General features: G+C 47.6%; 1 protein-coding gene across 2 annotated transcripts in view; it reads left to right on the forward strand.

The window, feature by feature from the left end:
- The window catches only part of Pitpnc1 (phosphatidylinositol transfer protein, cytoplasmic 1), a 240,031-nt gene that overhangs the window by 113,163 nt on the left and 98,974 nt on the right, over positions 1 to 27,894 (forward strand). For both annotated transcript variants that reach the window (XM_005402155.2, XM_013503184.1), the window contains exons 4-6: positions 3,597 to 3,685; positions 4,711 to 4,718; positions 26,945 to 27,016. In XM_005402155.2, the coding sequence (XP_005402212.1) occupies positions 3,597 to 3,685; positions 4,711 to 4,718; positions 26,945 to 27,016 (169 nt within the window). The remainder of the gene's footprint in view (positions 1 to 3,596; positions 3,686 to 4,710; positions 4,719 to 26,944; positions 27,017 to 27,894) is intronic.

The raw sequence follows: 27,894 nt of genomic DNA on the forward strand, positions 1-27,894 counted from the left end.
GCCCCACCTATGACCTCATGAGCCTCTGGGGGATATCTGGATGCAAGCTGTAACAGCTGCCCTGGGGACCCAGCCCTTAACACATGGCATCGGGGAGACCTATTACATCCAGATTGTAGCAAACGTATCATGGGACTTGTTGCAAAAGCCTCAGTACTTGGCCTAGCCCGTGGCTTATACCAGAAAGTTCTCCTTCCCAGGCTCAATTAGAAGAATAACATAAAGTCACAGCAGCCATTCTGGCTAAAGTGACTGTATTTTTTTAGGGCATCTCACCGGAAAAGATCAATGTTTGTAAGGCGGCCTATCCTTCCTGAGTCGGTGCGTGCAACAGCTAAAATAAAGAGTGTGGAGTCAGGAGTCCTGAGCAGTGACGAACAGGAAGAGCCTCGATGTGAATGGAAAATTGCCAGTGGTTTTCATCTTCCTTCCAGAAAATGATGGTTACTGAGGAATGCAGTTGTGCTGGCAGGATGTCTAAGCGCTAGAGGGAATGAATTATGTGGAGTGCTACGCAGGAGGAGCCTGATGGGTTTGAGGACACAGGCGAGGGCAATGGAGTCCTCCTCACAAGGGGAGAGTGGAGAATGGACCCCAGAGCTGTGGGGAGCTCTTTGCACATTGTCTGAACTAAACAATGCCTTGCGTATTTTCCCGAAGAGTCCCCAGCCTTGTTTCAGGCCATTACAAGCATAAGAAAACACTTACTTGTGGCCAGAATCAGCATCCGCCTGCAGTATCCGTTGGCATACTGCTCTGGGGTGTGGGGGCGAACAGGAGGGTCCCTGGGGGGAGTTCTGCTCTCCTACACTTCCTGCAAGCCAGCCAGTGGGATTTTCCCACTCCACACCAACTTCCAGCCTGTCACCCTCCAGCGTCAGTGACTGACGGAATCAATCAGCAGCAGAAGCTATAAAAGCCCTGTCAGGGAGCAGCTCGTCCTGTGAGAAATGGGATCGTAAGGTAAATGAGCAGTTACTGCAGAGATGACTTTATAGGAGTGGGAACTCCTGCATTATAGCAGCAAGAAGTCTTCTGTGAATTTTCAAATGGCTCCTCCTCTCTCCTCACAGCCCACCGGAGAGTAACAGCCTTCAACCGACACTCAGTCAGCTTTGGAGGCGCTTTGATTTCTTTCCCCCATTTGTTGTAACGCTGATTCAGCCTAGTGTTTTGGGTTAGGTCTGGCTAGCCATTGGAAATGCGTATCTGTCTTTTCAAAACCTGGGCCTGGATACTGAGAGAAATGAGAGAAATCGGGCTGGGGATGTAGCTCAGCGGCACAGCGCCTGCCTGGCAAGTGCAAGGTCCTGAGTTCGATTCCTGGTACCGGAAAAAAAAAATGAGAGAAATAATTTGAGAAGATAAACAAGGTTCATATTCTTTTACTGGCTCTGACTGTCATTTATATCCCATATCCAAGAAGGGTTTAACTTCACTAAATAGATTGGAATTTAAAATGGATTCTTGATGTTCTTTGCATTACGGAGCTTCGTGTCTACATAATCACCCTGGGACTTATCTACTGCTAGATGCTAGCATCCCAGATTTAGCTGTAGACACCAGAACAGGAAAGAAGCAAAATGGCACCCTCTGGGAACACACAAAACTCCTGGATATAGCGCTGGGGGGAAATAAAATTATGCAGATCAATTTTAAGGAATTATCATATGTTCCTTAAATATCGTAAGAGATATTTGTTGAATTCTTCGGGCCAGCACCAAGCTGTAGGGTTTACCTCTGGAAGAAAACCAACTTAATTAGTATTTGGTGTACAAAAGAGCTTGGGATCTGTTCTTTTGGAGAATTTGTTTTCTGCAAGTGGCTGTCCAGGCCCCTGCTCTGCAGGACTGGTTTTTGTCAGCGGATTAGCTCCCAAGAGCTGACACAACAAATTCGGTAAACTGGGTGGTTTAAACCCACACAAATTTATCTTCTCACTGTTCTGGGGACGTGAAATTAAAAAAAGCAAAGTGTTGGAAATGTTGTCTCCTTTAGGGGCCTCTGTTCTGTAATCTCTCCCTGCTGCTAGTGTCTCTCTCCTTGGTGTTGTTTGGTTTATAATATTATTACTTCAGTTTCTGCTGGTATCTTCACATGGTTTCCACTCTGTGTGTCCCTGGGCCCTAAATCTTCTTCTCCTTTCCCTAATAAGGATGCCAGGCATTGGAGTTAGGGCATACCCAAATCCAGGATGATTTCATCTTGAGATCCTTAAGTTTAATTACCTCTGTAGAGACCCTGTTTTCAAATGAGATCATCATCACAAGTACTGGAGGTTAAGATGTGGACGTATCTGGTGCCAGGTGTGGTGGCGTGGTGGCGCACGCCTGTAATCCCAGCACTCGGGAGGCTGAGGCAGGAGGATCGTTGCGAGTTTGAGACCAGCCTGGGCTGCAAAGTGAGCTCAAGGCCAGCCCGAACTGCACAGTGAGACCCTGTCTCAAAAAGACCAAAAAAAAAAGAAAGATGTAGACATATCTTTTTTAGGGGCACAGTTCAAACCACGACAGCCATCAAGGAGCTACATTTTGTTCCTCTTTGTATGTCCAGCTTTCTGCTGTATGTTGCTTTTGTTCATTTTCTAAAGGCTGCTCATAAAGGCTGTTCAGCCGAATCCTCTCTCTAACATGTCCCCCTGGCTACCCAATTTGTTTTTTTTCTGGTACCAGGAATCGAACTCACCACCTTGCGCTTGCCAGGCAGGTGCTGTGCCGCTGAGCTAAATCCCCAACCCAATTTGGCTTAAGCGTTTGTTATCAGTCAGCTTCCCCATCCAAGAGGCAATATCCAGTACCCACAACTTAAAGGAGGAGAGGTTAAATTTGGCTTATGGTTTCAGGGGAGTCTGTCCATGGTCAGCTGGCTCCCAAGCAGAAACACCATGGTGCAAGTGTTGGCAAAGCAAAAGTGCTTAGTTCATAGTGGCCAGGAAGCCAAGCAGGGGAACAGTGCCAGAGAGGAACCTGCTAGAGACCATGTACATTACCCAAGGTCATTCCTCCGTGTCCCACCCAGTCACACCCAGAAGTGTGCTTTACTAAGCTCCTAGGCATTTATTAATCTAGGCAAGTTGGCATACCATAATTAAGGGTTGCATCCTCCCTTTCTACTGCTTCCAACATACTGCTTTCAGAAGTCAAAGTCCAGCTTGGCCATACTCTCCAAAGGCCCCAGATTCTCATGAGCTTACAAAAATAATGGCAAAGGACAGGCTTACAGCCCTCCTCCTCCCACCTGGCTGAAGCCTTCTGCCTTTATGAATTTTGAGAGCACATGAATATGCATAGGTCCGGGCTGGGGATTTAGCTCAGCGGCAAAACGCCTGCCTGGCAAGCGCAAGGTCGTGAGTTTGATTCCTGGTACTGGAAGAAAAACAAAACAAACAAACAAACAAACAAACAAAAAAATGAATACACATAGGACATGACTGACTGTGCAGTAGAGACCAGAGAGATGGTGAAGGGCTGAGTACGGAAAGAAGAAATGTCTGCAAATCCCTCTGTCTTCTCTAGCTACTTATCTAGAAAATTGTAGTAGCATGGTAAGGCTCTGAACAGATGCTAATCATCTTTTTTTTTTTTCTTTCTTCTCAGCAAACTGCCTAGTTGGGCTAGAGCTGTGGTCCCCAAAATATTTTACGTGACAGAGAAGGCTTGGAACTATTACCCCTACACAATTACAGGTAAGTCCTTAGCAAACCATACACAGCGAACGCAAGGGCCGAGCGGTAGGGGGATTTCCCTGAGCTGGAGCTGATTTTCCATGAAGGGCCTGTGGGAGCCCAGGGAGAAAGAAGATAAAGATCTTTGTTGTGAGGAGTCTACAGGTTTTATTTTCCTTCTTTTTCCCTATGATCTGTCAATAAACAAGTTGTTTACTTTGACCTGTTTGTTTTATAGCTCCCTCCCCCAAAACACTGATCATAATTTTTGGAAAAGTTTCTTTTGAACTGGGTATAGTGGCACAGGCTTGTAATCCCAGCTCCCTGGGAGGCTGAGGCGGGAGGACCGCAAGTTTGAGCCCAATCTGGGCAACTTAGTGAGATCTTGTCTGAAGAACAAACAAACAATTTTTAAAGGGTTTGGGAGTAGCTCAGTTTGGATAAGTAGCTCAGTGTCTGCCCCCAGTGACTCCCTTTGCTCCTGGGTAATAAGAAAATCTTTAAGATCCTTTTCCTCCAGTGCAACGATAATAAACTCTCTGTGCTGGATATTGTATGAGAAACTATAGCCACTCAAAATTTAGAAGGTTTGGTCTCCTTGCTGCAACACACTCAGACTCCGGACTCCCGGATCAGGAGCGTAATAAGCTCTTTGTATGGGTTATAAAAACTGCTTCTCCACTTAAAAGATTTTCTTTGTGGTTAATGAAATGCTCTACCAGAGTTATTAGTCTTTAATTCTGCTTTCATAATGCCAACTCTTAGATTTTTAATTAGCCACAAACCTATAGGCTAATTGAATCTTGTCTTGTCCTTCTCTGCCCAACCACAAAAGTGTCATGTGAAAGAGTTTCAAAGCAAACGCGAAGACATTCAGTATTTATGAAACTCCAATTTCTGGAAGGTTTCCTTACCATAGTTTTAACAGTAATTGTAACTCACCCGTAGTTGTTAGCTCTGTGGTTTTATATCACATATGTGTGGTCTAAACTATCTTTATCTTTTCTTTTCTTTTCCCTCTTCTCCAAATGAACATCTGGAATCAGAATACACAGTAAGTTCGTTTAATTTTTTTAAACAAATTCTATGATCAGTAGAGTACCTGAAACATTTCTTGTACTTGTCTTACCAATGTAATAATTTTTTTAAAAGAAGAATAATTCAGAATCAAATATTTAAATATAGGATGTTGGGGCTGGGGATTTAGCTCAGCGGCACAGTGCCTGCCTGGCAAGCTCAAGGTCATGAGTTCGATTCTTGGTACCGGAAGAAAACCCAAAAAACAAACAAACAAACAAAATTAAATATAGGATATAGGCTATTACAGAGTTATATGTAATGCAATAATTTGAATGTTCTCATTTGTTTAAAAATATTAATGTTAACATTCTTTGATAGTCACTCTCGTAATTAACTTTTACTTGTAATTTTTAAATAGTTTGCTTTATTGATTGTAGTTCACTATAATGGAAGAACAGTTTCCAGCAGCATAATATTAAAGAGACTTGCTGGGCGTGGTAGCGCACATCTGTAATCCCAGCACTCTGGAGGCTGAGACAGGAGGATTGCTGTGAGTTTGAGGGTAGCCTAAACTACATAGCAAAACCCTGTCTCAAAAAAGACAAAAAAAAAAAAAGAATGAAAAAGATTAGACTATAGTAGTTATTGGGGGGGTTTTGGGGTTTTATGTATTAGAAAACCTTAAAGCCACGAAGGCATATGGGCAAACAATTATATTAAGAATTCTGGAGTGAACAGTCTCTGTGGCTTGCTGAAATAATTTAATGACTTTTTGTCCTATGAGTTTCTTTTTTTTTTTTGGTTTTTCTCCGGTACCGGGAACCGAACTCATGACCTTGCACTTGCCAGGCAGGCGCTTTTGCCTCTGAGCTAAATCCCCAGCCCCTGTCCTGTGAGTTTCTGAAGGCATTACTGAGAGAGAGAGAGAAAGGGAGAGGGAGAGGGAGAGATTCTATAACATTACTGTGTTGTGGTTTTTTGCTTGGATTATTTTCCCCAGTGGCTCACAGGTCAAGCCATCATAACAAGAAAATGGTTAATGGATCTGTGATATTTGAACTTTTTATTTCAAATGAAGAAGCAGAAGGAAAGAGAGTGATGGTGAGAGAAATGTAGGAAAATGATTCATCATGTCCTTGGTGTGAGCCAAGTATCCAGCACGTAGCAGGTGCTTAGTGAAAAGTTATAGAATGATAGAATGCATACAAGGGTGATAGGTAGGAAGATAGGTAGATAGATAGATACGTACATACATGGATGGATAAATGGATGGATTATAGATAGATAGATAGATGGGTGGATAAGTGGATGGATGGATGGATGGATGGATGGGTGGGTGGATAGATGGATAGACAGACAGACAGACAGATGGATGGATGAAGCTAACATGGGCTTTGGTGTCAGATCGGCCTGCATGTTCTCTGGCTCTGACACTTCCTGACTGTAATGCCCCAGCAAGCACCCCCACTAGTCTTTAATTTATGCTGGTCCATGGGTACATCCTTATCTGTTCTCTGCAGAACTAAAAAGAAAAAAAAAAAAAAAGCGATAGTATTCAAAGTTTTCTTAAATCTATTTATTCTGAAGGACTGTTGATAATTATATCCCATCATTCCTGGGCATTAAAATATTTTTTCTTTTACAAACTAGTAAGAAAATACAGAGCCCAGTGGCCCTCACTTCAAAATAAATGCCATACTTGTGTGGCAGAATATGAATTTTAAAGTATACTACCCAGCAATCCATGGCTTAGCACAAGCAGCTCAGCTTTTCTGAACCTATTCATTCTTTTCTAACATTGAGGAAAGTCCTCCTCCTTAGCGCCACTAGCAGGGGCATCCAGTGATCTTGACATAAAAGGTGGAAAACGTTTCTGCAGAGGGTCCTATTTTAAATATTTCCTGCTTTGTGGTTCATAAGAGTCTATTATCGCAAAAGCAGCCACAGACAACACGTAAACACACGGGCACGATCACATTCACACAGGCAGCCGGCCAAGTCTGGCTCCGGGCTAGCTCGCCAACCCCAGACCTAGCGTATGCGAGGCTGTCGGCACATCGCGGACAGAAGGCAATCAGGTGGTTCTCCCCAGCTCCACTCCGAGCTGTTGCTGAACCGCTGAGGTGGACTTTGGAATTGGCTGAATCTTACCTTCGATACCCAGTAGGCATTGTTGTGTATTAGGGCTTGTGCACATTCCCTGCTGGAATCTCCCTTTCTTCATTCGTAAGTGAGGACAACGTGGTAACTATCTCATGAAGGTGATGTAAAGATTATGCCAAATAATTCACTCGAAATCCTAGCCGAGTGCATGGTAAATATTCAGTGCGCGTTCTCTGCCGTGTACTGGGAGGTGCTAGCATAGCCGTTCCTGTGGTGGGTGCTCTGCCCGGAGAGATCTTAGTGCCTTTCCATGCAGACGGGGCTGCAGTTATCCTACTGGAAGGTACTAATTGTCCAGGAAAGTGTTTTGTTTCAGTGATATCCGATACTATCCTGCTTCCTGCTTCACTGAAAGCTTGCGCTTGGACTTTTTGTCCAAAATATCAGTCGTTATGTGGACAAGAGAAGTCTTGTCCATGTAACTACACAAAAGCAGGTGTTTGCCTGGTGAACCTTAGAATTAAATTACCTTGATGGGACCTAAAACTTTTGGCACCCACTGGCTATAAAACCACTGACAGTGCCATAAAATGTGGGCATGAGAGATAATATTCACAGAGAAATGAAGTCCGAAAAATGTTTGATGAAGTTGTGTTCATCTTTTAAGAATGTGGGTTAAAGTCTGATATTTTGGAAACAGCATCAAAGCACGGCTTTTTTTTTCTCTACTGGGGATCAAGCCCAGGGCCTAGTACATGCTAGGCAAGCGCTCTACTGCTGAGCTATCACCCAGCCCAAAAATATGACTCTTAACAATACTGTCCTCATGCAGCCGCCTGGTCCCAAAGATGGCCGGACCTGGGACCAGCTCCTACGAGCCTCTCTCTAAGGGACTTGCCGTGCTTCTGCCAAGCCTCTGCCCTACAGCATTCCTGCATCGCTCACCAGACTTTTAAAGAGGCCTAAATTATTTTTTTCCTGTTTGACATCATTGGAGACAAAAACACATGAAGAAGAAGTTACAGTCTCTTACTCACCCTTTTCTGTCTGATTCAAAGTATGAGTCGGTCTCTCATTTACCCGGCCCCTTTATTTTACATTCTTGCCCAGCTCATACCTCTGGGTACCGTCTTTCAGTCTGAGGTCAGCATCACTTGCTAAGCCTACGTAATGTGGAAAATGGGATGCCGGATGGTGGACGGAGACGCTGGGCTGTCCTCCCAGCCCTGGGGCTCGCAGTCTGGACGAGATAGCTGGACGCTGCTCTGGTCAAAGCCTGGGAGTCATTGGCGAGTCACGGGGGTTTCTGCAGGGGAGGGGGACACAGCTGAGGCACCGGGCTGGCCCCAGATGTGTGCTCTGGGCTGGACAGTGTTACACTGTGCTTTCAGCGGAGGCTCAGGGCGCCCTGGGGAACCCTGCCGCGGTGTGAAAGGCAGAGTGCTGGCCTCTGGGTTGGGGCCTGGGGCTTCAGGGCCGTGGTCATCGGGGTGGGCGACTGGCACGGGCCGCAGCCTTGGGAGGCTACTCAGTCCTGTGGTGCTGGGGAGCTAAACTGTCAGCTTTTGTATGAAAAAATATAGGGTGTTCCGTTCCACTTGAATTTTCGGAGAAACGGAAAATAACTTTTAGTGCAGCTGTGTCCAAATATCGCTTGGGACACGGTTGTACTAAAAGGTTCTTCTCTTGTATTTTGTTTACGTTGTGTTCTGTGTTGCTGGGGGTTGAACCCAGGGCTTCGTGCCTGCGAGCCAAGCGCTCTGAAGGGCACCTCCGGCCCCTGTGGTCTTGTGTTTTACCTGGCAGCTCTACAGATGAGAGTGGCCGTGTGGCAGAACTGACCTCCGCAATAGTCAGGTCATGAGAACAGGGCACACGGGCGTGCTTGACCGGGACCAGGGCCCCAACCCGCTGTGGACCTGCCTCAGTAACTCCACATGCCCTATGGGCGTGGCGAGGAGGTTCCCCTGCCTTGGGACTGGATCAGCAAGTGAACTGGCCCGAGGAGGGCAGAGATAGGGAAAACGAAGAGCTGACGAATGACAGCTGTCAGTACTGCAGGAAAGATGTGTGTAAGATGTGAGTGCTGCTGCTGAAGTGTAATCCAAGGGGTGGAGAAAGAGGGAAGCATTGTCTGGGAGAATTATGGAAAGATTCCTAGAGGAAGGCGGCGTTGAAGCTGACCCAAGGGATGGTAGAACTGCTCCCCTACAGGTACCTGCTCTGTCTGGTCAGCCTGGGCCGCTCTAACAGAACACCACAGACTGGGGAGGTGGGGCTTAAACAGTAGATATTAATTTCCTCCAGTTCTGGCAGCTGGAAAAGCCAAGGTCAAGGTGCCAGCTAATTCCGTTCCTGGCGAGGGCTCTCTGAGTGATTTGAAAATGGTCACCTTTTCACTGTCTCTCCCACGGCAAGGACAGAAAGCGAGTTTTCTGATCTTGTCGTATAAGGACTCCTATTCCATCATGATTTTCCTGCCCTCAGGACCTAACCTACACCTACATTGTGTCCCGCCAGTGGTCCCATCAGCAAATATGCTGTTCCCCTGGGGGTCAGGGTTTCAACTCATGGGGCTGGGGTACAACTCAGTCCACAGCGTGTTTCTTCCGGCCCGGTAGGCAGGTGCTGCAGCTGGGCCCTGGCCGCCGGGACGCGTGGAGGGCAGAGATCACCGAGCAGTCAATGTCAGGCCAAGGTCTGGATTTCATTCTCCATAGGGAAGCCGCATTCTTTCTGATGTGTTTGCTTTTATTTTCCATCCCAAATATAGGACAGTTTTTTTTCCACCTCCCCAGTGACTAGGGGTCAGATCCTTTTCTCTGGCTCCAGGTCCACCCACTCCTTCAGGCCTGCGGTCCACGTTTTGAAGCTGCGACCCCCGGCTTGGACTCGGCCGTGGCCACACGCTTTCTGCGCAGGGCAGCCTGGGCTGAGAAGCCCCCTTCGTGCTCTGGCTGTGTCTGCTCCCACGCTTCGCGACAGATGCTTTCAATTGCCTTCATCTTCTTTCCTGTTCTAAATGCTTTTTAATTGAGCTCTTCATTCCCTGCTCCTTTAATCCCAAATACCTCTTCTTGATGTCTTTCTCAAGCTCCATATTTCCTGTTCTATACCCAAAAGGAAAACTTGCCCAATGCCAGGCTCCGGAACAGGGTCGCCGCACCCTCCCTTCCTCAGCGGCAGCGCTTAGGCATCTGAAAACTCGCAACTATTGGGGCAGCATTAACGCAGAGCAGTAGCTATCTGTAACTGGGATCCCTATATATGACCGTCCGCCTATCACTTAGGCCTATGCTGCCCCCACTGTGACGAAAACCAGGCGAGAGAATTTTATGTTTAGGGTCATCTAGGGCTTCAGCATTATCTCAGTTATCAAGACATAAACACTTTTTCATCACTGGGAGTGACTGTGTGTGTTTAGAATTATGTAGAAATGCCATTTGCCCAGGAAGTGGAAAAAATATCTTTAACTTGATTATGGGAAAAAAATCTTAATTATACATTAAACAAAGAACAACACAGTGACAGTTTTCCAGAGGGCAGACTGTTTAACCAGTTCTTCAAAACTGGTTCTTCTGAAGTTTGTAAAGTCACAGAGGAAGGTGCCCTGAGGAGACGGGCTGCCTTCCAAAGTACGTAGTTGATTCTGGGTTTTTTTGAGAGCTTAAAAAAAAAAAAAAAAAAAAAAATCTGTACTTGAAGAGGAACATAACTCAGCAACTCAGCAGCGTCAGTTCAGCCTCAGTCGTAATGTCTGAGGGAAAAGGATTTTCCTTTTTGGTAGGAGTTTGGAGATTTAAGCTGTAGTGAGTTGATAACAGGGACCTCAACCAGTGATGGTGAACCTTTCAGAGTCTTCAATGATACGAAGAGCTCGCTGTCGCAAGTGCGCCATAGATGTGCCCCCGCTGACCGAGAATATACAAACAGATAGCTGGCAATATCATTGCTACACTTCTGCTATATCACCCCCACCTCAGCATCCTTTAATAAGAATCTACAAAAGAGGCAGTGAGAAAAGGACACACCTTTCTGTTAGCTAAAAGGGCAAGCCATGCCACAAGGGGGAAGGCCATGAGGAACGTGTGCCGGGGTGCAATGTTTTGATTATTTACATGAAAAAGTATGCAAAAAATTGTAATAGGCCAGGGAGAATGAAATGCCTCTATAACGAGAACCTCAAGCCGTACTGTGTTGCCAGGACAGACAGGATGCTGGGCCGGCCTGGATAAGCCCGCGGAGCAGCATTAGGGCTGTTCCCAATGAAGAATCTGTTGTCCGTCGTCCAGGATGAGCTCGGGTTATCCTCCCAGCAGTGGCAACGGGAAGACTGAGCTATTTTTCTGAAAGTAGCTAACCGCCTTGAAATCTCACTCACAGTCTGGGCTTTATCGGTTTCCTCAGTAATCTAAGGAGCGGGCCGCATACTCTGAGGTAGACTTAGGACCCCCGTCCACCTCAAACCCTCTCTGCCTGCTTCAGCCTCCCGCCCCAGCTTGCACAGAGTCCCAGCCAAAAAGCAGCAGAAACTAGACAGTTCGTTAGGGAACCAGGGACAAGTCCAGCAAAGAACACATTTATTAATCAGAACCCTGGGATTGCTGTGTTTGGAAAGAAATTAGAGAACCATCTAGCCCTCTCAACTACTGTATAAGCTGAGGTAATGAAGATCTCCTTTCTTTGAGGTCAGGGAAACACAGTTTAGCTGATTAAGACATGACTTTTATCTCTACATCACAACTAGCCTTACATATGCAATGTGGCGCCGAATTCTTTGGACCAAAGGAAGTAAGCTTTCGTTAGAAATGGGGCCAGATAACCAGGGACATTTTAGGGGCCAGGTCAAACAAGCAGTCCTCCAGCTGATGCACAAGGCAGCAATAAGAACAGGCCTGAAGAAGACCAAAGATGGTCTTTGCCTGAAGAAGGCAAAGATGGCGGCCCATGGTCATGGCAAAGATGGCGGCACACAGTCATGGCAAAGATGGTGGCCCATGGTCATGGCAAAGATGGTGGCACACAGTCATGGCAAAGATGGTGGCACACAGTCATAGTAAAAATGGCGGTGCACAGTCATGGCAAAGATAGCAACTCATGGTCGTGGCAAAGATGGTGGCCCATGGTCATGGCAAGAGATGGTGTCATCAGTAGTTACCAGTTGAACAGTCCTCAGGGTGCCAGAGGATTCACGTGGAAGCAGTCTAGCGCCATGTATAACTACCACTGAAAGTGTTGCACAAACAATGAAGGAAGGGGAGGGATATACAGAGTTGAACAGATTTCATTACAGCAGGACATCCTAGAGCCTTTACTATTCTAATGTGCCTTAGAGATCTTCAGAGGCCACTGTGCTGTGTAACACATCCCACCCTTCTTTGTACAGGGAGCTTTGGTGTCTGCAAGGCTAATCTTCTGAAACTTGGCGGAATTCCAGAAGCTTCTCTCAGGGTCAGACCTATCATATGCCAACTAAGTTGGTCAGTGGATCAGTTCTGTTCCGTTACATGTTAAGTTTCAGTGGGCTGTTATATTGCCTGAAGATTACTGTTACTCAAATATTTTTTTTTGTTTGGTTGGTTTTTTTGAGACAGGGTTTTGCTATGTAGTTCAGGCTGGCCTTGAACTCACTATGCAGCACAGGTTGGCCTCCTGCCTCAGCCTCCCAAGTGCTGGGATTATAGGGATGCACCACCACACCCAACTCCATCAAATACTACTTTTTTAACAATGCCCAACAGTAATGAAAATGTTTTGGTTTTGTAAAATCAGGTGATACAGAACCTATAAATTCCTTTTCAAGCAATGTCAATAGCTTGAATGTCCATATGGCTAAGGCAATGTCAGTATAGCTAAGGCAACAGAACCCCGGGATGCTGTAAGCTTGCGCATTCAGGTATGTGTCTGTGTCAGCTTTCAGTCACTATAACAAAACAGTTAAAATAATCAGTTTACAAAGAGAGAAGGTTTATTTCAGCTCAAAGTAGAGGAGGCTTTCATACAGGAGGATTGGCCCTGTCACTTTGGGCCCCTGGTGAGGCAGCAGCTCCTGGGGGAGAGCATGCAGACAGAGCTAAACCGCTCAGCTTGTGGCTAGGGGGCAAAGGAAGCAGAAGAAACGTGGGTCCCACTGCCACCTTTGAGACACACCCCCAGGGTGTGAAACCCTGCCCGGTGAAGGCCCCACCACCTCCCAGCAGGACCACTCTGGGACCAGACCTTCAGAGGCACTGAATATCTAGCAGTTTCCACTTAGAACAGGCCCTGGTCATTTGGCTGAGCCGGATGGAAAGCAGTTTACTTACAGATGTGCCAAGGCCTTTGCGTGGGCTGGAGCTGTGTCCACATCTCAGCCGCCTGGCCAGGCAGTGCCTGGTGAAGCAGGAGCCTCAAATAGGCTGTTCGTTAGCTTGGGTTCTCCTCTCTCCATTTCTGTAGCTGCTCCCAAGCCTTCCTTTGTACTTCAGGGAAAATTAGCCATTTTGAGGATGAGTGCAGAGGATAAGGTAAGACGTGCTTCTCCACCACAATGGAACATTTCAAAGTTATTTGCATGTTTAACATCACTCACAGTGACTTTAACTAGGGTGGCCGGGCGTGGTGGTGCACACCTGTAATCCCAGCACTTAGGAGGCTGAGGCAGGAGGATCACTATGAGTTTGAGGCCAGCCTGGGCTACATAGTGAGTTCAAGACCAGCCTGAACTACATAGTGAGACCCTGCCTCAAAAAAAAAAAAAAAGCGTAACTAGGGCAATCATCAGAGGAAAAAAAATTAGAGAAATGTTCAATAGATTTTACTAGGAGATTCTCCTTTTTTTTTTTTCCTTGTTTATTTTCCACTTGCAGTATTGAAAACTTTGCAGTCTCTTCTACTATTTCCTAACACCTATGGTGTTGTGTTCAATACAAGCTGAGGCCAGAATAATGTAACTGGAAAGATTTTCGCGGAGCATATTTTTCTGTAAAAATTGAATTAAAAAAATTGAATGCAGTATTGGCATAGTAAAGTAGTACATTTCAATTATTTGAGTGAATGCAGTTGCCCGTGTGTGTGCGTGTGTGCGTGTGTGCATGTGCGTATGTGTGTGTGTGTGTGTGTAGTACTGGGATTGAACCCAGAGCCTTCACCCTGCGCTATATTCCAAGCCTTTTTAAAAAACGTTTGAGACAGCGCCTTGTTAAATAGCTCAGGCTGGGCTCAAACTTGCAGTCCTCCTATCTCAGCAGCTCAGAGTCCTGGGATAACGGGTGTGTGCAGTTCGTCTTGTCTTTGTAATCACAAAGATACTCCAAACTGCATGGTATTATGTAGCTTTTTTTTTATCCAGGCAGATGTTGCTACAAGAATGTAACCATCTTTTCACTTCAGCATTTTAACCTTGAGTTTGTGGAAATTTTTAACAGTGAGTAACTTCTTTTTTTCTGTGAGTAGTTTTTTAAGCGGGGAATTTTCCCAGTTGGTTCAGAAGGGTGGCTCTTCCGGTTCTGAACTGAGAAAACTTGCGTCTGAAAGTTTCCTACCTGGCCACGTGGCTGCCTATTTTGGGGAAGTCACTCTGATTCACCCCCAGCTATTTCTTTACATGCAATTCAGCGTCAGCTGACAGAGCCTTCTTTTGACATTCTTGCCTTGCCTTTATTGTACACGGCTATCAGTCAGGATTCACTGATTTCTGCCTTGACCAGTCCAGCTCTAGATTGTACCGCCTGAATTTAGTTCCCTGCTCCATCTCCCTGGAAGTCCCCACTGCCAACCACACTCTGTTCAGTACCTGCACTTTCATTCACGTCCTGGCACCAGCTCCCTCCTGCCTTGCTTACTTCTCCAGAGAGGTGCTGCCCAGCTGCTTATCCCGGCCACTGGACAACTGGAGGCTGGGTGTGAGCTTCTCTTTGCTGTGGGCTGAGGATCGAACCAGCCCTGCCCTCCACTGGCTCACTTTCTCTCCACTTCTCTTTCAGCTTCCGCCTTCTTCTCCCCTACATTTTTCTTCCTGTGCCGCGGGTTTTTGAGAAGTCACGCTCTGATTCATCCTTGCCTCTTACTTACATGCAATTCCTTGTCTCCTTCATATTATTATTGCTTTAAAATTCTTTTTACGTTCTTCTCCGCTTGGGTTTCTCTTCTTACTTTTCTGGAACTGTCTTCTTTCAAGTTCTTCCCAATTACCCTGTCACTGTGACCACACTTTGTCCATGGATAACATCCCCCATGGACCTCAGAACTCATAACAGGAAAGGGACACCAAGTATTGCCCTCTCCTTCCTCTGCATGGCTCCCTGCCTGACCGCTGAGCTCTGAGGAAGTGGAGGAGGTGGACCTACACCTTCTCAAAATTCATCTGTATATTAAAGATCTTTCATGAACCAAAATCTGCCATGAACCAAAATCTGCCATGAACCAAAGAGAAGTTCATATTTTGCCTTCAAAAGTATGGGCAAGATTTCTGCCAGTGTGGGAAGATAAAAGTTTCTTGATGAAGATTTAAAAGAGTTGAGAGGAGCTGGGCAGAGTGGCACACACCTGTAATTCCTGCACTCTGGGAGGCTGAGGCAGGAGGATTGCAAGTTTGAACCCAGCCCGCGCAATTTAGCAACTTACCAAAGCCATGACTCAAAATTTTAAAAAAAATAGATGCACATTCACCACCAGTCTCCTGCTTTACACACAACACTGACTTTTCGTATTTATTTTCCAGGAGCTTCTGCCGCCCTTCACACTTACCTCCTAGTAGCTTCAGGAAGATAATAAACACTGAACTTTAACTTGATCTCGCTAGCACCATAGAACATTCTGGAAGGGAGTCTCCTGTTGGTGAAAATTAGCAACATTTTCAAATCCAATTTCATTAATGGTTCCCTCTCCAGTTGAAATTCCCCGGGTGGCTTAGGAGGGCGTTTAATATGATAATACAGAGTATTAGTAATGGAGGATCAGAGTCACCTCCAGGGGACTCCATCAGGGAGAAGGGCAGGTATGCGTGGTGTCTCATGCTCAGTAATAGCAAGGAACATGCATTGCACGCTGTCACAGCCAAATGGCAAGAGAGGAACATGCTGAGTTCCAGATACAGTTAAAAGGAAATGATCTTTTTAGAAGCTTATAGGGCAGGGCAGATAGCTCAGTGGCACAGTGCCTGCCTGGCAAAAGCAAGGTCCTGGGTTTGATTCCCGGTACAAAAAAAAAAAAAAAAATAGAAGTTTATAAGTACTTCATCAACCCAAGCCATCTTCCCAGCTCCTGCACTTAACTTTCTTGATTATAGCCCCATATAAAGTGTGACTCTCAGCCAGTTATGGTGGTGAATGCCTGTAATCCCAGCACTCAGGAGGCTGAGGCAGGAGGATTGCTGCGAGTTTGAGACCAGCCTGGGCTACAAAGTAAGCTCAAAGCCAGCCTGAACTGCATAGCAAGATCCTGTCTCAAAAACACACACACACACACACACACACACACACACAAAAAGTATGACTCTCAGACATGGGAGGATTTGAGTTGGTGACTAGGAGTAAGGCATTGAGTGTTTGGGCTGAGGGTTCTTCTTAATGAGTGGTTTTCAGATGGTCCTTCTTTGTCCAGGCTGGTCCACCGATGGGCCCGCCTGGCCGGCGTGGGCCTGCGTAATACTGCATTTAAAGAGTGGTTTGGGCTGGGGATGCAGCTCAGTAAGTACAGGCTGGATCTGACCCCAGGGGAGAAAGAGAGAGAGAGAGAAAGGGAGGGAGGGAGAGGGTGAGAGAGGTTACTGAACTGTATCAGCTGTCAGATCCTGTCCTGCTCAGAAAACCCATGAGTTAGTGTGATGCACGAGACAGGAGCCGTTCCAAGCAGTGATTCCCAAACTGGCCACAGTTGCACCTTTTTCATCCTCTTAACGGTGCGCTGTACGCTGTGCTCCTCTCCAAGTTACAATGGACGACAGCTGTAAGAATTTTTGGAAACTGTTGTGACTTTCTGTAGTGGTCATATAATTACTTTGAGACGTCATTTATGTATTCATCTACTTTTTATTAGAGTTGAGAATTTTCTGCTTACTGGAAAAAGTAGGTGTTTACTTTTAAATGGATATCACAGAAAATAAAAGGACCTTCTAATTTCCTCTGCTGTCCTCCATGTGAATATTTTGTTCCTCCATGTTTTTCTGTAAACATACCAAGTGTACTTTTTCCTGTGTGTGTGTGTGTGTGTGTGTGTGTGTGTGTGTGGTGCTGGAGCTTGAAACTAGGGCATTTTCCATGCTAGGCAAGTGCTTTACCATTGAGCTACATCCCCAGCTCCATGCCTTGGTTGTTTTATCATCTGTCTTTTTGAGACAGGGTCTCACTATGCAGTTCAGGCTGGCCTTGAGCTCACTTTGTAGCCCGGGCTGGTTTTGAACTCGCAACAATCCTCCTGCCTCAGCCTCCTGAGTGCTGGGATTACCGGCAGGCACCACCATGCCCGGCCATGTTTCTTTTTTTTAATGAGTTTTTTTCCTCCTGTTTTGTGGCACTGGGGATTGAGCCCTGGCTCTGAGCGTGGTAGGCAGGTAAGTGCTCTAGCACTGAACTACAGCCCAGTCCGGTTTCTGTGTCTTTTGTAGGACAGACAATGGAGTTGATGCACAGCTAGATAAGGAGTTAATAGATGAATTTGTATGTATCCAATGCTTCAACTGTGCCCACTGATAGTAGAACAATGGGAATATCATTGTCCTTAGTACCTCAACATTGGGCTCATCTGGACATACAGAACACTGGCTGATCATCATTTTTACCCATAGGTGTTACATAACTTCATAGGACTGAGACATATACCAGGCACTAACAAATGTGAAGGGTGTTGAAGAAATTGGAACTGAGATATCGCCAGTGGGGGTGCAGCTGCTTTGAAATGTGGTAACCATCTGGCATTTCCTCAAAAGGTTAAATGTATGGTTACCACCCTATCTGGGAATTCCACTGCAGATATATACCAAAGAGAAATGAAACTATTTATCCACACAAAGACTTGAGCAAAAATGCCCATGGCAGCACTACTCATAATAGCCAAAGCCTATAAGCAAGTCTGTGTCAGATGGTAATTGTGCAAAGAAAATATGGTATATCAATATGATGGAATATTATTCTGCCAGGAAAAAAGGAATGCAGTACCACTACCTTCTATAACACAGATGAACTCTGAAAATATGATGTGAACTGCAAGGAGCTAGACCCAAAAATCCACTTACTGTATGATTTCATTTATACGAAACATCTAAAAGAAACAAACTGTAGAGAAAGTGGAGATGCAGCTGCTTACAGCGTGGTACTGGGGAGGGCATCAGGAACAGGGAAGTGAGTGCTGAGGGGTGCAGGACTTCTTTGCTAAGTGATGAGAATGTCCTGAAATTAGGTTGTGGCAGTCGCTGCCAGACTTTGTTAATATACTAAGAACCATTAATTTGTGTGCTTGAGATGGGTAACTTTCCCTGCCTCCCTTTGGGTTTTTTTCCGGTACTGGGAATCGAACTCACAACCTTGCACTTGCCAGGCAGGCGCTGTGCCACTGAGCTAAATCCCCAGCCCCGAGATGGGTAACTTGTGTGAATGGAGCCATTGCTTTATTTTATTTGGTAATGGGTTTGCACCCAGAGCCTCATGAGTTTTAAGCACATGCTCTACCACTGATCTATGCTTCCAGCCCTGAAAAAGCAGTTTAAAAAATGAGAAAATGCAGACTGGTACAACCACTGTGGAAATCAGTGTGGAGATTCCTCAGAAAACTAGAATTAGAGATCTCATCCCATCCAGCTATTTCCCTGATGGGTATCATCCCAGAAGAATTAAAAACATCATACCACAGCAAGATATGTGCACCTGTGTTTATAGCAGCACAATTTGTAATAGCTAAATCCTGGAAACAACCTAAATGCCCATCAATCAAGGAATGGATAAAAAAGATATGGTCTTTTTATACAATGGAATACTACTCAGCCATAAAGAAGGATGAACTGGAGACTTTTATAGGTAAATGGATGCAACTTGAGACCATACTCATTAGTGAAATCAAAGTCACATGTGTAAAGAACATATTGTCTCCCTAGTATGAGAAACTGAAGGAGTAAATAAAGTCTAAAATGTACAATAGACACTGTGAAATGAGAAGAAATTGTTAAAAAGGAAAAAGGAACCAGGATGGGATAAGGGGAAAGGAAGGAAGGGAAAAGAGAGGAAAATGCAAGTTAGTTATACTATTAATGTCTCTTAGTTCATAGAAAAGAAAGGTTTGTGCTAATAAAGATTGGAGAATTTTTTTTGCCCATATCTTGTACTCTGAGTAATTACTTTAAAGATAATAATATGCAACGTATTAACTATTGTTATTCTCCTATCATCTTGTTAGGAAATTTTGTTTTACTTTTTTCCCACAAAAAAAAAAAAAAAGCACATCAACTCTTGACTTTGGGAATGGGCTCACTGAAGAAAGAAAAAAAAAACAAAACACACAGGAGAGAGTCCTGAATTCTGTTTTAAAAAACAGGAGATGGAAGCCGAGGCTTCATTAAGTAGGTTTTAGAAATACACTGTTACAGAGAAGTTCGTTTTCATTTTACGCTGCAAGCTGGTGTAGCTCACAGGTTTTGCTATAGGCTGAGTCTGTGGGCGGAGAAAACCGTTGGACAACGGTAACGACAGACTTCAAAAGGAACTGGTGACGAGCTCCCAGAAGTTTTGCCACTCCCCGCTGATGAAGGCCGGGCCCTGGAGAAATTCGGATGTGTCCGCCCGGGCCCCTGTTCTCCGCAGTGCGACCCCTCTCTCCCTGCCCAGGTGTGAAGGCAGCGGCTAGGGTTTCGGCACCACCCAGGAGCTGACTGAAATTCCCCGCGCGTTTAACCCTTTCTCTTTAAGACTCTGGTTTGCCTACGTTTAGTTTCCTTCTCCTGCGTGTTTCTTATTGCCATAGCAACCCTAATCAATCACAAGACCAAAAATAGCTCTTTCATTTTTCTGAAGTGTATCTGGAGTGAACTGGGAGCGCTCTGCATTTGCTGCACTGCTCTGGTGGACCTGGGAGGGCTGTGTCTGGAAATTATCCTTTCGGAGGCCCCGACGTCTCCCATCTTTCTCTCATTCTTCTTCCTGACCGCTGATCCCCTTGTCATTTCCAAAAGCTCCCATAGGGGCTGGGGATTTAGCTCAGCGGCACAGCACCTGCCTGGCAAGCGCGAGGTCGTGAGTTCGATTCCTGGCACCGGAAAAAAAAAAAAAAACAAGAACCACAAAAGCACCCATAGTTGCATTTAAATGTTCAACAAAGAACCATCCCCGTCCCATACCCGCAGTTTTAGATGCCGGAGATTTTACAGGTACGCCGTGATGCCTTTCGGCGAGTGGTTCGTTCATCTCGGCGAATTCCACTGGCTTTGGAAGGCCAGGGACAGATGCACAAATAGTAGCTGTGGAGAAGCCGGGCGGGACAGGGAGCAGACGGCAACGACACTCGTAAGAGCTAGTGTCCTCGAGCCTGGGGGCTTCTCAGCTGGAAGAATCAAAAATGAAGTGACAGCAGAGCTTCCACCCCGGCCCTCGTTTCTTCATGGTTCTGCTATGGAAGACTGGAGCCACACAAATCCTGAACAAGAGGGAGGGAATATTTTTCATAATTTTCCTTTTGATTTATTCTCCCTTCTAGTCAAGAAGAGGAGACCATGTTTTCATGGGAGAGGATTCCAGAGCTGCAGGAAGCCCTGGAGGAAGGGGTAGACGTGACTCCCTGATGTCCCCCAGCCCTGGGGAGAGGGCCTCGAGTGTCACTGCCCTTCCGTCTATAAGCAGAGTCCCGTGGACCCTGGAGTTCCCAGTTTCTCATTTTTATTCATTTCATTTCGAGACAGAGTTTCTCTCTTTAAGTGGCCAAGTTGCTCAGCAACGACCCTGGGATCCTGCCGACTCGGCCTCCTGGAGTGCAGGGATGACAGGCTGAGCCGCCCTGCCTGACTCCGCTGCGCGCTCAGTTTCCTGAGCGTTGGCTTGTATGGTTTGGCTGAGTGAGCAAGCAGACAGAAAGCCTTTAGGTCCAGGAGAGAAGAGGTGCCTGGAGCCCCTGGCGGCTCCTATTGCCCCGCATGAAATCAGCAGGGACGGAGGGAAAGCAAAGAAAAGCAGCCGAAGGAGAAAAGCGCTTGCCCAAAAGGACGGCCGAGGATGGAGCACAGCGGGCCAGGGTCTTAGAAGGAGGAGGAAGAAGCCCAAATCCGCTCCGAGGCTCGGAAGCCGCCCACACCCTGGAAAGACCCATCGGGTGTCCCGCCCGGGGCCACGGCTCAGCGAGCTCACCACCCCCAGGGCACCTTGTCCTTTGCAGTGAAAGATCTTCCCGCCCCGGTTTTACGCGTTTACCTAAACACGTTCCTGTAACCTCCACGCTCCTTATGAAAGTGTCATGGGTTCGGTGGAGTGGACGGCATTTCTCCAGGCCTTCCGCCAGCCACGCCTGGCCTTGGATGTTCATTGTCCTGTTAATCCTCCCCTCCAGCTGGGAGGCTGGGGCTGTCTCCACGGGATGGAGGAGGACACTTGGGCACAAAGGGGCGAGCAACCGGGAAATGCGCCCCAGGTCACAGCACAGGAGCTGGGGTTTGAGGCGATGTCTGTCTCACTCCAAAACCTGCGTTTTTCCTACTGAATCGCCGCACGGCCCCTCTGTGGGCCAGGCGCACAACGCCGCCTCTGCTTAGCAGCTGATGACAGTTCTCTGGATCGGTTACTAGTAAATATCTCCGGGGGCGACAAGCGGTGGCCACTGACAGCAGGTAGTGCCCTGGGCGAATCCGAAGGCAGGGAGAGCGCAAGCTCCCCAGTCCCTTGGCGGGGTTTGAACCTCAGTGTGAGTGATGCTTAGTCAGACGAGAACCACATGGGTGATCTGCAAGGGAAGAACCGGCAAGTTGGGTGTCAGACCTGTTTTCTACTGCTGTGTAACAAATTTCCCACAAACTCAGCAACTTTAAAACCATGCAAATTTGTTCTCTCGCGGTCTCCATTGGTCAGGTGAGGGCCAGGTGAACGGAGTGCGTGGCCAGGTTGAAACTGAGGCGTCAGCCAAGTCGTCGATCTCCTCTGGGGTCAGGATCCTCTCCCAAGCTCCCCAGCTCTTGGTGGTGTCCGCTGCCTCGCGACTGTAAGATTGAGGACCTGTTTTCCCGCTGGCTGTGCCTTTGGCTCCCAGAGGCCTTCCCCACGTCCCGGCCACCTGGTCCTCCCACGACTTCAAAGCCAACAAATAATCCCTGTGTTTTAAAAACTGGAGTCTCAGGTACTGCGGCAGATACCGCCACCAAACACTTAGGCAGCTCACAGTAATGAGGGCGGGGAGACGGGCACCGTGACAGAGGGGCAAATAGAATGCTGCTGCCCCGTGGAGTGGTCATTCAGAAGTGGCATCAAAGACGGCCTTTGAGCAAGATTTAGAGGTGACACGAAGGAGACGGTGATTAGAGTGACGCAGGCGCCGTCGTAGCGTACCTGGGGCCTCCGGAAGCTGCCTTTGACAAGGGAGGGTGCTGTCCCTGGAGCCTTCAGGGAGAGTGGCCCCACCGACACCTAGATTTCAGACCTCCAGAACTGTGAGAGAATGAATGTTATTTTAAACTGTCAAGTTTGTGGTAATTTGTTATAAGGACTCTAGAGAATTCATATAGGGAGGGAGGATATTCAAGTTCAGGTCGAACCTTACAGATTTGGTGTACGTGGAAGAGCCTCTGTGGGGGTGGCGTGTGGCAGCCGGAGAGGTGAGAAGTTGGAACTAGAGGTGTTGATTTTTCAGACACACATGCACACACACACACACACACACACACACACACACATATGCAATCACAAAAGCCGTGCTGGGTGGTACACATCTGTAATCTCAGCCCTTGGGAGGCTGAAGCAGGGGAATCACAAGCTCAAGGTCAGCCAGGGCAGTTTAGTGAGTTCAAGGCCAGCCAGGACTGCTGTATAGTGAGACTATTTAAAAAGTAAGACGCTGGGTGTGGTGGCGCATGCCTGTAACCTCAGCACTCCGAGGGGATAAGGCAGGAACAGTGCAAGTCCGAGACACACTGGGAGGAGGGGAGGTCGTGAAAAAGGCAGAGGTGGAGGAGGTGGTCAGGACAGACGGTGAGCAAGTATGGAGCAAGGAGAGGACAGAGGGACCCTTTACGCAGGAAGCGGGCAGGAGGGAGGAGAAGCTGAGAGGAATGACTGCTGGGGACAGAGGTTGCGCTTGGTCACGCTGAGCAGTGTAAAGAGGTGTCCAGGGGTGGGCAGGAAAGCGATGCTGGTTTGGAAGTACTTTGAGACTCACTTTGAGGCTCAGTCGGCTCTGTACCTAATTGCATGGGTTGAAAGGAGATGAAAGCCGGGCGTGGTGGCGCACGCCTGTAATCCCAGCACTTGGGAGGCTGAGGCAGGAGGAGCGCCATGAGTTCGAGGCCAGCCTGGGCTACATAGTGAGTTCAAGACCAGCCTAGACTACGGAGTGAGACACCCTGTCTCAAAGAAAAACGAAGTGAGAGGCGAAAGGGTAGAGCCAGCCAGCTCTGACTATGCTTTGTGAAAACAAAGAAAAATGAGATTGATTAGACAGGGGAAGAAACCACTGAGGAGCTTTGTGCTTGTCTTTAGGAATGTCACCCTCTGGTTGGGCTTTGAGGCTGTGGAAGAGGCAGGGGGAAGGTACAGAGAATCAGTGAGGGACTGGGGGAGTCGCTTGCTGGTGCTGGGTCTGCACAGCGTGTATGAGGCCCTGCATTCCGTCCCTAGCACTGTAAAAGCAAAGAAAGAAATAGAGATAATCAATGAGACAAGTTCCAAAGAATCACATGCATATTTTCCAACTGTGCACCTACGATGTGGCAGGTGCTGTCCTAGGGCCGAGCCGGGTGATCCCACGGGCATTCTGGACGTTCCTGCAGCGTAGGTGAGGGTCCCCGCTATATACATGGAGACCGTGAGGCTAGGGCCGCTCAGTAATCTGCCCGCGTCAGCCAGCTCTGAGGTGAGCCCAGCTGACGCCAGTGTGTCAGCTCTTTTCGTTCTGTGCCTTTGACTGGGAAAATGTTTTTTCTTGGGTTCACAAAGAACGAAAAGCACAGAGAAATACGCTGATTTACAGTGGAAGAAAAGAAAGTTGTAAGTCTACCTCACTTCAAAATATGAGCCACAATAAATGACTGCCGGAGAGGCAAGGGGAAGCCAGTCTCCAGGCTGGAGAGGGACGGAGGGGCGGCGTATAACTAAGGGGCTGAGGCCCGGCCAAGCGGAGAGGATAGACAAGCTTTGCTAGGTCTCGGGGCTGGACTTCTAGAGGCGCTCACCAGCACAGGGCAGCCAAGTTCATCTTAAGACGGACATCTCGCCGGAAAGGACTTAATGACAGCTTCGAAAACACCTGGAGTCAGAGACTTCTGATTTTCACCTGAGTCATCTGCACACTCCAGGCGTCAGACACGCCGAAGGGATTATCAGTCCAGACCTGCCCGAGGAGAAAACCCAACCGGCGCCTGGTTCAGGTCCTCCTGAAGTTTTGCTGAAGGCAGGTGCCCTCCCCTCACCCTCCCAGAGGAAAATAACCAAAGTCCTTGACTCGGAAATACCAACATCTGCTAATTTGCATGGAGCTTTTGCATTTCATATTTGGGTTTAATACCCAAATGTTAAAATTCATTTGTTTGACCCAGCTGCGTGGGTTAGAGGGTCCATGGAAAAACTCCTGCAGTTTTCTGCTTGGTGCCCCATGGTTCCCTTGAACTTATCAGCACGGCCCTCAGATGAATGACGGGTTAACAAGTAAAAGTAAAAGTACCGATTCATGTAAAGGCTTGTTTTGTTTTGTTTTGTTTTTTGTCTTTTTGAGACAGGCTCTCACTATGCAGTTCAGGCTGGCCTTGAGCTCACTTTGTAGCCCAGGCTGCTCTAGAACTTACAGTGATCCTCCTGCCTCAGCCTCCTGAGTGCTGGGATTACAGGTGTGCGCCACCACGCCCAGCTAAGGCTTGTTATTTTTAAAAGGGCCTCAGGGTGAGTGCTTCTCCCCATGTTCATGAAGCAGTCAGAGCTCTGCAGGGAGCTGGAGTCCTGCATGGTCTGCATCGGTGATGATCAGCGCCCCCTCAGAACTGCCCAGAACTGGGTGTGAGGGCAGCAGCAGCTGAGTGCGGCTGGAGAGGGGCTGCGGGGTAGGTGGTAATGAATAACACGGGGCCTCGTTCTCCATCAAGACAATTACTGGGATTGATTGTTTCCGCCTTTCCTTAGTCACAGTTCAGATGGCTTGTTTCACTCTGATTAAGACAGATGGATGCCAGATCCACACAGGCATGTGACACGGGGGAGGAGCCGCAGCTCGCCCAAGGCCTTTGCCTTCTTGTACAGGTGCCCTGGGGTCTCGGCTGGGTGGGCAGGGGAGTGTGGTCGTTGTGGGGATGACGCCCCTGAGGCGAGGCCGGTGTTTGCAGACTTTGAGGTGTTTGGGGTCTCAGATGATAGGCTGTCTCCTTCTCGCGAACGGTGTGGTGGGGTACGCGGATGGAGCATACGCCAGCGTACCCCAGAGGGCTCGTGGCGCCGACTGCGGGACCCCACCTCCAGGTTTCCGCTTTGGCTGAGCTGGGCGGAGCCGGACACGTATTTCTGACGAGTCCTGGTGCTGCAGCTGCTGCTAGACCAAGGGCTCATTGGAGGACCCCTGGAGTAACGAACAGCACGGACACCCGGGCCAGGCTGGCTGGCTTCAGTTCTGGCTCTAAGACGCACAGCTTGGGTGATTGTGAGCCCGGTACGCAACCGCTCTATCCCTCCATTTTTCATCTTCGAAGCAGGGGCGCTAGTGACAGTGCCGATCCCCTGGTGTTGCCGCAAGGAATATGTGCGTGAGAATTTGAAGCGTCCAGAGCGTGTCTGATGCAGAGCGCATGCGCTCTGAGTGTTGGCTACATACTAAAGGAGCCCACCCTCTTGGGACTGTGATCAGAGGAAGCCAGGTCTCATTTCTCTAACCCCGGCCGCTCCCCGTGGAAAGGCTGGGTCCTTTGATCCGTTAGCGTTCAATCCCATCTCCGGTGGCTGACAGTGACTCGTGCCCGCAGCGGGGTGGTTATACCAGCGGCCATCAACATCCTCTTTTCGAGGCGCCTTAACTCTTCAGACCTACCGACCGCACAGAATGGGACTCGGACGGACTGAGACACTAGAGGGATACTGCAACTCAGGTTTCTGTCCCTGCACAGCCAAAAAGAGGGGCTTTCTTTTCTGATCAGGCTCACCTGCAGCCTCGTACTGATTGCTACGGTGCTGAGCACTGAGTAGTCACCAACAAATGAAATGAAATGTGTATATGTATATATATATATGTTCTGGGGATGGGATCCAGGGCCTTGTGTATGCACACTCTATCTTTGAGCTGTGCCCCATCGCTCAGCTCTGTCTTTTTGTGTATATTTAACCCTCACAATGTCATTCTCAGGTAATGTTATATCTGTTTTAATAATGCTGGGATTCAGAGAAACCAAAGGATGTGTCCAAAGTCACACATTAAAAGCCGGGTCAAACCGAGCACGGCGGCACACACCTATAAACCCTGTGTGAGGCTGAGGGAGGAGGATCGTAAGTTCGAGCCCAGCCTGGGCGACTTAGCTACACTCTGTGTCAAAACAAATGAAAGGGAATGGGATTGACTCTCAGTAATGCAAATGAGAATAATAAGTAAATAAAGCAGGTCTGTCTGACTTCAGTAATCTCCGATTGAGAAGCTCTTCTGTATTTCCTCCTTGAGTATATATGGAAGTTAAGGCATAGTCCCCAGGTACCCAGCAGTGGCAGGTGCTCCCCAAGGGTGAGCTCCCTCCAGACCTGGAATTGACCTCGGTTTCATGGGTCTGTTTTTCTAAAACTGGTGCAGGACTCACAGAACATGCTCCTTTTGGAAGCGGGTCAGGACGAGCCCCTTGCCTTCCGTTTTGGTTCCCGACTCGGGCTTTACTGCTGGAAGAACTTGCATTCGTGCTCCCAAAGGTGGCTGTCCTTACTCCGTTTGGAGACTGACATAGTATCTGACCATCTCTGGCCTGGGAGAGTAGCCAGGGCCACACTGAATATGTGAAGATGAAAAATGATGTGCTAATGAAAGCTTTCTTCTTCTCCGTAGTGTTCCTTTCTGCCAAAATTCTCCATCCATATAGAGACCAAGTATGAGGACAACAAAGGAAGCAACGACAGCGTGAGTACTCTCCCTTGTTCTGTCCTCTGAGTCTCACAGCATCTCTCACAGCCACACACGTGGCCAGGGCCACTGGCAGGATCTGTGCCTAGGACGTCAGCCATGCTCTGGCCCTGGGCCTCTAAGAGTTCTGGCCCTGGGCCCGCTCTCTGGAATTATTTTGTGCTCTGTCTTTTCTTTTTCCTCACTTGTATGTACTTTCCACGGGCCTCTCTGCAGAAGTCTCCATGGCCGGAGTGATTGCCACTGGAGCAGGGAATTCAGAGCTCCAGAATTTGGTTTCTGACTACTGGATTCTTCCCATCTTCTTAATGACTGTTAATATCCACCTAGAACAGTGAATATCATCAGCTATATGTGCGGACACTACATGTTTTCTGTTCTGTGCTTATATCCACATATGTATGATTCACAAATCCCGACTTGAAGGTCAGGTGCAAAATATTCAGTTCAGGAGGCTTTCTGACTCTGCCTAAATATTAGCCAAGTACTTTGTTTAAAGTACTTAAAATCCATTTTCAGACTTGGCTTTTAACCCAGATTCTTTCCGTTGGGGTGAGACAATTCTAAATTCCCCTCCCGTGGGAATGAATGTTTTGATGTAACCAGGAAGCCCCCAGAGGTGGGGCCGTGGGTTCCATCTGGACCTGCTAAGGGGACGCCCTTGGATGGAGAAGCTGCGGAATTCACCAGTTAAATTCTGCCTTGTTATGTTTTACATTTGTGGAGGTTGATGAAGGAAGAGTTTCTTGACCAGGTGACCCCTTTGGTAGCTTAGCTGAGCCAAGGGAATGCCAGGAGGATGGAGGTTCCAGAGTACTGTGAAGATCTAAGGGGGCCAGGTATGGTGGCACACCATATGCTGTGATCCCAGCACT

This window comes from Chinchilla lanigera, unplaced genomic scaffold (assembly GCF_000276665.1).
Source record: "Chinchilla lanigera isolate Chin_1 unplaced genomic scaffold, ChiLan1.0 scaffold00077, whole genome shotgun sequence".
In the NCBI taxonomy this organism is placed as follows: Eukaryota; Metazoa; Chordata; class Mammalia; order Rodentia; family Chinchillidae; genus Chinchilla; species Chinchilla lanigera.